Here is a 12,040-nt window from a genome sequence, read left to right on the forward strand (position 1 = left end):
CTCACATGGAATCATAGCTGACCTGGAGATCCTGAACCCATTTCTGAGGCGGGAGGAGTAAGGCCCACAGAGCTTTGCTGGCTGAGTCCAGGTCTGATTCCAAAGCCCGTATTTTTTCAGGCCATGCCCTCATGCCCAACTTCTAGGGAAGGGCAGTAGCTGTACCGAAATGGATGCCCAGTCCCACTAGTCATTTGCCTAGTATGCTGTTGAGGAATTCACCTGGTTGGCCAGTGGAGAGCCAGGTTTCAAACCCGGGCAGGGTGGCTACAGAACTCATATACTTAAACATGTGACAGGGTGTGCCAAGCACTATGACAGAGGAGGCAGAGAAAGTGATGGCCCTGCCCTCAAGCTGGGACCCAGTTTTTGATCTAAAGCCCTAAAGCTACACCTGGTGAGAAACCGAGTCTCTTAATTCCAAGCCCTGGACATCCTGTACCCTCCACACCCAGCCCCCACTGGAGCCCCTGGGGAGTAGGCCACTGGTCCTTCTGTTCTTATCCCAAAAGCAGCACCCAAGCTGTTCCCTGGCTGAGATGCTGATTTGAAGCTCAGTTTTGCATGTCGTTTGCACATTACTCAGCGCATGTCAGAAGGTACGAACATCTCCCTTTCCGGGAGAGTGCTGCTGGGCCCCCCTGCCCTCCTCCAGACAGCAAAAATGCCAGCCGGCTAGACAGGGAGCTGCGCCCTGGCCTCTGACAGCACCCGCCTGCTGCCACCTCCCCCATTCCCTCCTGGAGCCAAATTTAGGCAGCTCTGCTGCTGAGAGATGGGGAGAGCGGAGACAGGAAACGGTGAGGTTGGAGGCAGCGCAGCCTTGGCCCTTGCAGGGTGGGGCATCCCCAAGGGTGCCCCTGTCCCTAAAGCCTTTGGCCCAGCCTCCCCCTCCCCTCCTCCCACAGGAATGCAGGCCGGGCTGGGTTGGAGAACGCTGGGTTCTCAGCTGCAGCCCAGGGTTCTGGCTACCCTGGCCATGAGGGAGGAGGGAGAGATGGAGGGAGGGAGGAGGTCATGGCCGGGGCAGTGGGGAAGGGATCAGATAGCCTCCTCCTGCCCCAGACACCGCTGCTACTGCGGACAAGAGTACGCTCTGCTTCTTAGCACTTCCTGCCCCTCCTTGGCATGCCCCCACCCCACCCACCTGGCCTGATTATGGTGTGGGAGGCAGGAGGCACAGCTGGGCTTGTGGGGATTGAACTGCCCTCAAAGGGCTCCACCAGGCCATCTCCTTCTTGGGCTAGCCTTTGGCCTTGGTGGTCTTGGTTTCTCTACCCGGTTAATGAAGAAGCTGGCCCTAGAATGATTTGCAAGTGGCTACCCACACTGACAGCAAGGGTTTCTGGGAGGCCTGGCAGAAATTAGGGACATGGCAGTGGCTTAAGGTCTAGGAACTTTTTAGATTTCTCAGGTATGGCTAAGAGAGGCAGCTCTTCACTGAGGCTGGGGTAGGACCTGGGTGAGCTGAACAGTGAAAGAAGACCTGGGCTGGATTCCAGCCACCAGCAACCCCAGGGTGGAGTTAATAGTGCCCAATAGCCGGGAGCATGGATCCTGGGGTCTGACTGCCTAGGTTTGAATCCCAGCCCTGCCACATGTGGTCAAAGCTTCAGCTTTCTGTGCCTCAGTTTCCTCACCTGTAAGATGGGGGTAATAAACCTGCCAGGGCTGCTGGGAGTGAAATAAGGCAGTGAGTGCTTGGCACACGTGAAGTGCATCCACCACAGTGCCAGGCACCAGTGTGACTGTTTTGTCTCCCCGAGCGATTGAGAGGCCCCCCGGAGCTATAACCGCTGCAGACGTGATGGGGAGGCGCTGTAGCTTAGTGGTTAAATGGACACTTGGATGGGGGTTCAAGTCTGCGTGACCCTGGGCAAACGGCCACACCCCGCTGCGCCTTGGGCGGGGAACAAGAGGCGCCTACCGCAGAGGGTCTGTGAGGATTACACAGATCAGGCTTGGCACAGCGCCTGGCACATAGCGGGCGCTCCCTGGAGAGCTGGCCAGATCGAATGGTACCGCCCTGCACAAAGGACAGGTGGGCAGCGTCCTGGGAAGGTGGGGCAAGAGCTGGGCAGGTGCACCGGGAATAGGGAGGCGGGGCCGAGAGAGGGGGAACGCGAGGGCGGGCAAGCGCGCGCGCGCAGCAGGTGCGTATGGAGTGGGCGGGGTCCCGAGCGGGCGGGGTCTCCAGGTGAACGGGCGCGCGCCCGGAGGACGGAGACTTGGGGAGGAGCTCCGCCCAGCCCACCGCGGGAAAGTGTCCCTGTGTCTTTAACGCCCTCCTCCTCGCGCCCCCCACGCCCCCTTTGTGCGCCCCCCCCCCAGCCGGGCTGCAGCCGCGGAGCCGTCCCCCCTGCACTGACAGCTGGTATCTAATTACTGTGTGAGAATGGAAAGTCAGGCTGTCCCAGCTCCGGGGAGAGGGGATTAACGTCTCCTGCAGAATACACTTCCTCTGGTGGGTTGCCATGGTTACTCTCATTACCTGCCTGCCCGCGAGGAGCCCGCGCGAGCCGCTCCAGCAGGCCCTTCGAACCCGAACCCCGCGCGCGCGCGCGCGCGCCTCCCCGCCCCGCCCCACCGAGGCGCACGCGCGTGCGCCTTAGGGGGAGCGCAAGCAGCCTCTCCCCGGCCCTGCGCTCCGCCTCCCTCCCGAGCAGCTGTCAGCGGCGCGCGCGGCCGGGCCAGCTCCCCGCGCGCTGTCAACAGTCATTAGCGCGCGGGCTGCTCCCCTCCCCCTCCAGCCCCTCCTCTTCTCCCCCAGTCCGGGACGGGGCCCGCACCTGGGGCCCCCGCTCGTTAGCGCGCCGGGGCCGCCCGCCACGGCCCCGGAGGGACCCAACCGCGGGGCCTGCTTAGCTCAGTGTCTCCCCCTTCCACCGAGAAACGCCCCTCACCGACCCCATTCCCTGTCCTTGGCCGCTGCGCCCAAGGGAGGCGGGTCCCCAGAGTCCTGGAGCTCTTCCCTCCAGAGTAGTGGTGACAGCAGTCATTTATGGGTGTCTCTCCCAGGTTGGGCGCTATTTATGTATAATTTGGATCCTCACAGCCTTTCTGTGAGGTGATGAAAGACACTGTGCATACTGTGTCACTTCAAAACCGTAGGAAACTGAGGCCTAGGCAGGCTAGCCCCTTGCCCAAGGTCAGGGTTGGATTGTCCTTAGGCCTGTGACTTCACCCCTGGGGCACCTGCTCCCTTGTGGCACATCCTAGGCCAGAATCCCCTGTAGCCAGGCTCCAGCCTTGTCCTGCCAGAGTGCCATTAGCTGTTCCCTCCCTTCATCCCTTAAACCAGACTCATTGCCCTTCTCCTGCCAAGAGGGGTCACTTTGGCCCACTGCAAACCTTTCTTTTCCCACTCCTTTCCCCCTCACCCTTCCCAGAGATCCCAGAGTTGTGTTTTTTTTTTGTTTTGTTTTGTTTTTAAAGAATAGCAACATATTTCAGGCTGCTTGAAAGCTATGGCATTCCTCAAAGGTAGCACCGTTGTTTGGGGACTGATCCCAGGCACCTTTCTTGGTGGCCCTGGGTGTGCATTTGGGTCCCCGTGATTTGAAAGAAGATGGAGATTCAGCGAAGCAGAAAGGAGGTCTTGGAATATGTAAGGCCTGTTCCAGATGGCAGGTGCGACTCGGTGGTGGTGGCAGCTCCGCACTAACAGTTGGAGATTGTGCACAGGGGTGGAGAAGAGACAGGTGCTACATTGAGTCCTCAGCACCTTGTTTATCTATTTATTTATTTATGAAGAGGGGTCTCATGCCTCTGTCCCATCCAGACCTACAGAGCTCAGCGCAGCTATGGGTCCTAAAATTCTGTTGTAAATCTTTATTTTGGAGGGTTTTTAGTTTCCAGTCCACAGCAGGTAGTAGTCATAATTGAGAGAAATGCAAATATTGCCTTTGTTCCATTTAAGCAATACCCTCCCTCAATCATCTGATTGCTCTTTACAAATTATGACTAGCTTATCTTGGAGATTCTTGAGGAGAGAATTTCTGGATATTTAGGTTAGGATCTTCTGGTTTCTTATTCTTTTCATTCCCTCCATTTAGTGTGGTTTTTAAATCCCTCTCCACCTTTCATTCACCTCTGAGGACCCTTTGTAGGAAGCTGACTCCTTTTCAGTCCTGCCAAGAGTTGGAATAGGACTTTGTAGGAAGCCCACTTCCAAACTGCTACCCCAACTTCCAAAACCCCCGTCTTGCCTGATTATTATGAAATTGTGGTTTGGGTTTAGAAGTTAGTAGAAATATGAAGGTAATATTTGCATTAGCCTCAGCCACTTAGCCAGCTGGCCCAGATGGGGTGGAGCGGCATCCTCACATTTGCCTGTGCAATCAACCCCCTGAAGTCCCGGGCTCCCACACAAGTGGTAGCCAGAGGTGTGTTTCCCAGGAGGTGGGTTCTGCTGACAGACCTTCTTCTCTGAAGACAGTCTTGTTGATTTTTACGCCTTGTAGAGAGCTAGATCTAAAATGCACCAAAAGGGCACATCCTAAGGACTTTCTCTGTGGTTTCTTCCTATACTGTAGAAACCCAGTTGAGAAATGTCCTTGCTATTTAGCCGCATCCTCTCAACCATAGCCTCTTCATTGCTGGAAGGCATACACTGCTAATATAGTGATGGTGGTACACTAAATGGCACCCTGGTGGCCTGAAACTGTGAGGCCACCTTGATAAATATATAACTTATTACCAGCAGTCTCTTCAAAGTTCCAATGGAGATGACAGAACGGCAATCCATTAGCGATTGGACCTCACCTGCCATCAAGGGCAGGGGTCCATTTAATTGGCTTGGTGGGGAGACAAGACGAGATGCAGTCAGATTCAGGAGATCACCTGAGGGATGACTCCTGACGACAGCACATGAGGCCACCCCGACAGGGGCCAGTCTAATGGCTTGGAGAGACATACTGTCTCCCTCACAGGTTTGCAGCTCTGGATGTAGCAGCCTTCTTTGTGCTGAGCATTCAGATCATTTTAGGAAAGTGAGGACGCCAGGAAAGACCTGTCAAAGGATGACCTGCTGAAGTATTAATTAACTTTGCCAGGGAGGACTTCAAATCTGATGCCAGAATACTGGGCACTCCTGCCCTTTCCAGTCATAATCCACATTAAGTCTCTGGGCAGATATTTTGATTTTATACTAATGTTACCCAATAAGATTCTTTTCCCACCATTAGGAAAATTGGCCTTTATTGGAGAAGAAAATATTAATATATTAGGCTTGGAAGCACAGAGCCTGTCTCTCTGTTTAATGAGCCAATGCCAGTTTCCCTACTAGTTACCTTCCTGTCTCAATCATAGAGACATTCCACTCATCAGTTCTCAAAATCTGCCATACATCAGAATTATTTGATGCCTTTAAAACCCCCAGATTTGGTAGATGAGGCTTGAGAATTTGCATTTCTAACAAGTTCCCAGATGCTGCTCATAATAGGGATCTAGGGACCACACTTTGAGGACAACTTTTCTAAATACTCTGATGTATTAGTAGTATTTAAGTAGACGTTTGCTGATTTCCTCTATGACTGGCATCTTGGCCTTTGGTTGAGAACCCATATGGGCTGGGTTTAAGAAAGATGGTGTTGTCCAAGAGAGTTAGTAACTCCATGAATTTTTAAAAACGATTGCCGTGCCTGGGTTTTGGTGGCCTGGGTCTGGCTGGCTGTTTTGGAGTTGGCCAGTTTGAAAGGATTGAGTATGTTACCATGGCAATATTTTTCCCCATGCAAGAAGGCCCCAGAGATCAGTCCTGTACAACTGACCATGTGTTTTTTTAATGGTTTTTCCCATGGGGTGCTGCAGGGTTCCATGCCATCGCCCCTGGTTAGTGTTCCCAGGAAACTGGGGAGAGTCAGGAGGTTCCAGGCCCCCTCTTTATCCGGCCTGTGGGATAATGTGAGCTTCCTTTGTCAGTCCGGGGATCAGTGTGTTTAGGGCAATGAATCAGATTAAGCTCATTTGGGTACAAAACAGAAGTGGTTGGCAGGGACATCTCAAGGCTATGGGGAAGGTGGTTTCCACTCTCTTAATTAGTCTCTCCTGCCTTGTTGAGCTGTGTCTGGATTCTCAGCTAGGGAAGGCATGCCTCTCCTACAGCATTTAGCATGAAGGTTATTACCTCTATGGATGCAGGGCATGGCAGAGATATCTGTGGCACGTGACTGCCATGGGATTTCTTTGTTCTCTTGCCAGGGTTCTCCTTGAAGGCCACACAGATATCCTGGTGTTCTTCCCTTAGGGTGTAGCACACATGGTGTCCAGGTGGCCACAGCTCAGCAGAGGACGGTTCAAGGTGTGACTCTGCAGACCTCATGTGGGTTGAATTCTGGTTGAGACAGACTGATCACAGGACCCAGGCTTGAATATCAGGGGAGAGTGTAACCAATTTTTAAACAGGGAGCTACTAAAAATGCTTCCTTGAAGAGTTTCTCTGGGATAATTTTATGGTCACATCAAACAAGGTACAGAGCTGTCGGTTACTTGTGTCTGCCTAACAATGGAGGTGGGAGGCTGGGACAGACACAGACCAGGCACTAGGCCGTTTTACTATCTAAAAGGGTTGGTTAGTTACACTTTGACTTTGGGAAAGCCATTCCAACTTTGCATAACAGCCTTAGCATGATATTTAGGATTATATAAGACTATCTCTTCCTGTAGTGGGTATTACCTTGGGGAGAACCTGTTCTGTAACTCGAATGGTTCAGAAGGCCCAGAAGTAAGAGCAGGTTTCAAAACATAAAATGTTCAAACTTAGTGAGTCTAAAGGGAAGAGATGAACGTTTACAAGGCTGTACGTGGCAGATGCCTGATGTACATTCTTTCATAATCCTTGGAACATCTGACTAGGATGTTTGGGCCCATTTCACAGGTGAGGGAACTGGATTTCAAGAGGTCAAGAAGTGGCCAGCCCAAGGTGACCAAGCTAAGTAGGGCGCATTTCCCATCTCACCTATCTAAAATACTGTTTTTCACCAGATTGCTTTCTCCATTTCTTCCCACGATGTTTTATATCTTCCTTTTCAGAAGTGTGTGTAGCCTGAAACAATTTTATAACCAGAGAGGTCTATTTACTTTTAAATAGCTAAATCCATCATTATGCCTCTGGATTTAGATTATCAAAATGCTGTGGAACTACCCATCCACTATACTTTTTTAAATATACATTTTAAAAATTAAGTTTTAACAGATATACAGAAAAGTACACAGACTATGTGTTCAGATTAATGGCTTTTTATAAACCTAACACACTTGTATAACTAGTAATATTTTCATTCTTAAGGGTTTTTTTGTTTGTTTTTGCCAATACGAACTTCTGGTTAGAAGTATCTTATGACCCATTGTAATATTTGTTCCATCCAGCTTTGTCATAGCAGTGTTTAAAGATCCTCAGAATGCTGGGTAGTTACAAGTCAGCGAATGAATGAGTTAGTCATTGATGAGCTGTGTTTACAGATGGCCCAGGACTTCAGAGGGGGATTTCAGATGCCCTCAAGAAAGAGGTAACAGTAACTCCAAAGAGAGTTTACATGCTCATCTCATAAGTGAAGATCAGGGAGGTTGAAGAGGTTGCCCAGAATCTCACAATGAGGAAGCAGGACCAGCGGGCAGCTACAGACACACACAGACACACACACCCCTCTAATCCAGATGCTGAGAAGTTCCCACTGAAATGGATTCTGACCAGGAAGGAAGCCACTGACAAGAGGGCCTGTACAGGGCCAGCGAGGTCACTGCCCATGGTCACCACTCATGGATGCTGCCCACTAGCTCTACAGTTTGGTACCCTACACCCCAGCTGCCCAGCTGCCCTTCCTTCCCCAGCTGCTCTCAAGTGGGTCACTGGCAAAGAGATGACCCTATTCACCAATCATGGCACTCTGGGAAAGTTGCTGGATAAAACCAAACCCTGTCTGTGGCCAGAATGTGTTGTGTGTAAGGATTCCATTCAGCACAGCCTCTATTCTCCTCCGACTGCAAAGTCCAAAGCCATAACTGCCACTTACGAGCCACCATACCACTGATAGATCCTGACCCCAACAACCTCCCAGGCTTATCGTGATGTTCAGCCCTATCATAGCTATAGGGAACTTGGTAAAAGGCAAAACACTTCTTAATATTTATCCAGTTAACAGCATTTATCCAGCAGTTCCTATGGGCCGGGCTTGGTGCTACTAAGTGCTGCACATATATCTCATTTATTCTTTTTAGTTCCTGGAAAAAGTTTTTCTCTTATCCCCATTTTCTAGATAAAGGACCTGAGGCTTAGTAGAAGCAAAATAACTGCTCAGGGTCACACAGCCACTTAAATGATGGGGCCTTGCACAAACTGGGGAAGAGTGTGTCTAAACTACACTGCCTAGCTGCCACTTTTAACCAATCAGTCATTTGGTAGTTACTTTTTGAGCCTGCTCTGTGTTAGGCATCGTCCTAGGTGTTGGGGAGACAGCTATGAGCCAGCAGGTGAAGCCTATGTCCTCACAGAGCTGATGGTTCTTGAGCAGGATCCTTTGGAGAAGAAGTATCCTAGAGATTTGTGTTTCAGGCATTTTCAGAGAAAAGCCTACCTCTTTTTTTCCCAAAATTTACCCCCCTCCCCAGAGCTTCCTCTTCATCTTTGAAGCCTTCCAAGTGTCCCCTTAGGGAGATGATGACTGAGAGCTGTGTGCAGCCCATAACCAATGAACAAGAAACTCTGAGCCGTCTGCACCCTTAAGGACCCTGCCCCATCCTCATATCCCCCCATACACCCTGCAGTTTCCCACCTCCTCCCGCCTAGCCCTACTAGTGGGGGAGGGCAGGTGTTGGCCAAGTAGCTCTTTGCTATTGAAGGACCCCATCTTAAACCAAGCACACCTTTTTGGGGGCCAGCTGACAGCACTCATGCCAGTCGGATAAGAGGCAGGGGCGGGGGGGCGGGGGGCCCATGGCTACCCTGTTCACGCGGCCCTGCCACCTCCACGTGGCCTCATGTCTGTCATTCTCTACATCTCCACACACAAAGAGCCCTGGTGCTGTTGCTGACGCTCAGCTGCTGGAGTGGGGAGGGCAGGCAATGGTGAAAAGCTTTTCTGAAAGGCCAGGGCGGAGGCAGGAGTCACCCAGGTGATCCAAGCCGTTCCCCCGGGACCCCAGCCCAGGACCACAGTGAAAGGTTACTGCTAATTGGCGAGCTCCTGATGGGGCGCATCTATTTAGCACCCCCCCCTCCCCAGAGACTCCCAGGATGATCCTGGCACAGCAGTGTGATTCAAGAGCTCCCTGCCTGAGTCTGGCACAATCTGTCTGAAATTGTGAACATGAAGCCTCTTGGTTTTTTAATTTGTATTTCCGTCGTTGTTGCTCTCCGCCCATTGTTTCTGGTAGATTTAGTAGTAGCCACCCTGACTCTGGTACTTTCTCCCTGGGGCCCTCTCAGTGGGCTCCTTCCACCCCCACATCTACCAATGGAGACCTTTTGGGGTCAGGGAACAGCACTGTCGCACCCCCGACCCACCACCCGGCCTCAGGGCCCAGCTCTCACCCCGCCATCATCCCTGACACTAACACAGCTTGTCCACCCTGTCGCAGGGGGCAGATGGCCTGTCGGAGCCGGAGGGCATCTCTCTGAAGCGGGTCGCTGTGGTGGAAGATTTCTTTGACATCATCTACTCGATGCATGTGGAGAGCTCAGCGGAGCCAGGCAAAGCCCCCAAGCACGCTGGGCAGAAGAAAACCTACCGAGCGGTGAGATTTCTGTCCCTTTGCCTCTGCTGGCAGCCCCAGGCCTTGGCAGGAGGCCATGGGCTCCGCACATGTTGGGAGGGGGTGGGGCAGGGAGCTGAGGCGTGATGAAACGGCCTTTGGGGACCCAGGGGGGCACAGGGCAAGGGCATGGCAGCCAGAGATGGCTCACGGGGCGAGGGGGCGGGTTCTGTGGTCTCAGCACAAAGGAGAAGCAGGTTGAAGAGAGTGAGAGGGAGGGGAGGAGATGGATGAGGGCAGGAGGGAAGCCCTCCTCTCCCTGGTTTCTGCTTCATTCATCCCCCCTCCACCACCTCCAGCCCACTGAAGCCTGCTCTGGGGCCCTGGGGTGCAGGGGATGGCTAGTTAATAATAATTGTAAAGGCACATGCTTCCATGGCATTTCCTGGGTGCCAGGCCTGTCCTGAGTGCTTCTTATGTGTGAGTTAGTACTAGGAGTTCCCCAGGGGAAGTCTGAGGACCTGGTCCCCACCCTCAAAGAGATCACAAGTCGTTTTGGGGTGGGGAGGCTGAGAGCAAAACGAGGACACGAGAAACAGAAATGTCTCCAAGACTAGCTTTGAGGGAACAAGAACCTTGATACCTGGGCATTTAGCAAAGACACCTCCAGACACTGCTAAGCTAGGGGACTTCATGGAAAAGGTACCATGTAAGCCAGCATTCTCGGCTTTAGGTAGGCAGAAGGAGGCAGAGGTGGTTAGATTGCTAGGGGTGGGAAACGTCAAACACGGGGAGGTAGAGAGGACGGTAGCCCAAGCAGGAGGGGCCTGCCTGTGTTCAGGTCCCATCTCCTTCTTGACCCCCATCACCATGGCCGATGCACGGCTCTGAGCCGTCTGTTCAGCACCCGCCACTAAACCAGGAGAGCCAAGGGCTTTATGCTCATTCAAGCCCGACACCAGTCCTGTGATGGACATGTTGTGGTCCTGTTTCACAGTTAATGAAACGAAGACCCAGAGAGTTGAGCTACCTGTCTAAGGTCACACAGCACCTGAGTAGCAGTCAGCCACTGTCCTCATGCCACCTCTGTGTCGACTTTCTCTTTGGCTTCCTAGAGACCTGCCCCTCTCTGTGAGCATGCTTCCCTACCCAAGGCAAATGTGACCCTTCCCACCGCCCGCCCCCTGCCAAGTTCTTTGTATAAATAGCCTTGGACTGCCGTGGAGGTGGCTGTATGATCTAGAAGTCTATAATTTCTCCAAATGGCTTGATATTTTAAAAATACTATCTGGTTTGTTCTTGTCCTCAGAAGATGGCCTTTGCCCTAAATAGGTCTCAAGGATCGACCCTTGTGCCAGGAACCTCAGAGAGATAAGGGGTCAGGCTGAGGGACACAGGAGATGATTATACCATCTGGCCCATCCCTCCTGCTTCTCAGCACACGTGGGAAACGACTTGTGGGAAGGGAGTTCTGAGGGTATTCCCACCAGAAGGTCATGGGCAAAGGAAGGGGCACCCAAGCCGGGGCCAGCATGGGCCCCTCGGTATCGATGAGACCCAGCACATTTTCTCAGCATTAAATTTGCTAGTACTGGGCAGGTAGCATGTGCCAGGCCCTTTGCTCGACACTTAAGGTGCAGCAACTCTCTGGGCTTTCACAGGTGTGAAGCAGGTGTTACTGTTATCCCCATTTTACAGATGAGGAAAACGAGGCTCAGACTTGTAACCTGCCTGAGGTCACCCAGCTGACATGTGGAGCCAGGCGGCTGGCCCCAGAGCCTGCACCCTTACCGCTGCACATCCTGCCTTTCTACAAACTCCCATGGTCAGCTAGTAAGGCCCGTGACTTGCTGTTGTCGAGGCAGATAGGCTTGGTCCAGCCAGACCATGTGATTTCCCTGGCCCCCTTGGTGCCCGGAACCAAGCCTCACCCACGGGCACTCCCTAGGTATTTATGAAGGCCAGGGGCTCCATGCTGCGGAGAGGGCAAGGCTGGGCTGTTCCTGGCAGCATTTGTGTCCCTGGGCCAAGCAGACGTCCAGCCTTTTGCTCTGCACTTCCTGGCTTCTTGTCCATATGCCCGCCGCGTGCCCCACTTCCCAATGCCCAGCCTGGAGCTGGCACATGACTGGCGCTGAGCCAGCTGGGCTGTGCACAGAGCTGGAATTTCAGCAGCAGGGCCAAGGCTGAGTGGAGCAGGCCAGGGCCCTCCTGCAGTGGGTGTGAGGCCAAGGGGGCTGCTGAATCTCCCTCCTCCCCTGTGTGCCTGCTTTCCCTTCCCCCACTTTCCCATCTGTCACCTTTCTCATGCCACCCTTTTCCTTTCTGGGGGGTGGGGGTGGTGTGTGGA

The 12,040-nt window shown here is 52.8% G+C and overlaps 1 protein-coding gene across 1 annotated transcript in view; it reads left to right on the forward strand.

The window, feature by feature from the left end:
* NOL4L (nucleolar protein 4 like) overlaps positions 1–12,040 on the forward strand; it is a 123,069-nt gene that overhangs the window by 38,383 nt on the left and 72,646 nt on the right. Inside the window, exon 2 of the mRNA XM_016148812.2 lies at positions 9,577–9,732. Within this exon, the coding sequence (XP_016004298.1) occupies positions 9,577–9,732 (156 nt within the window). The remainder of the gene's footprint in view (positions 1–9,576; positions 9,733–12,040) is intronic.

This window comes from Rousettus aegyptiacus, unplaced genomic scaffold (assembly GCF_014176215.1).
Source record: "Rousettus aegyptiacus isolate mRouAeg1 unplaced genomic scaffold, mRouAeg1.p scaffold_m13_p_12, whole genome shotgun sequence".
NCBI classification, from domain to species: Eukaryota; Metazoa; Chordata; class Mammalia; order Chiroptera; family Pteropodidae; genus Rousettus; species Rousettus aegyptiacus.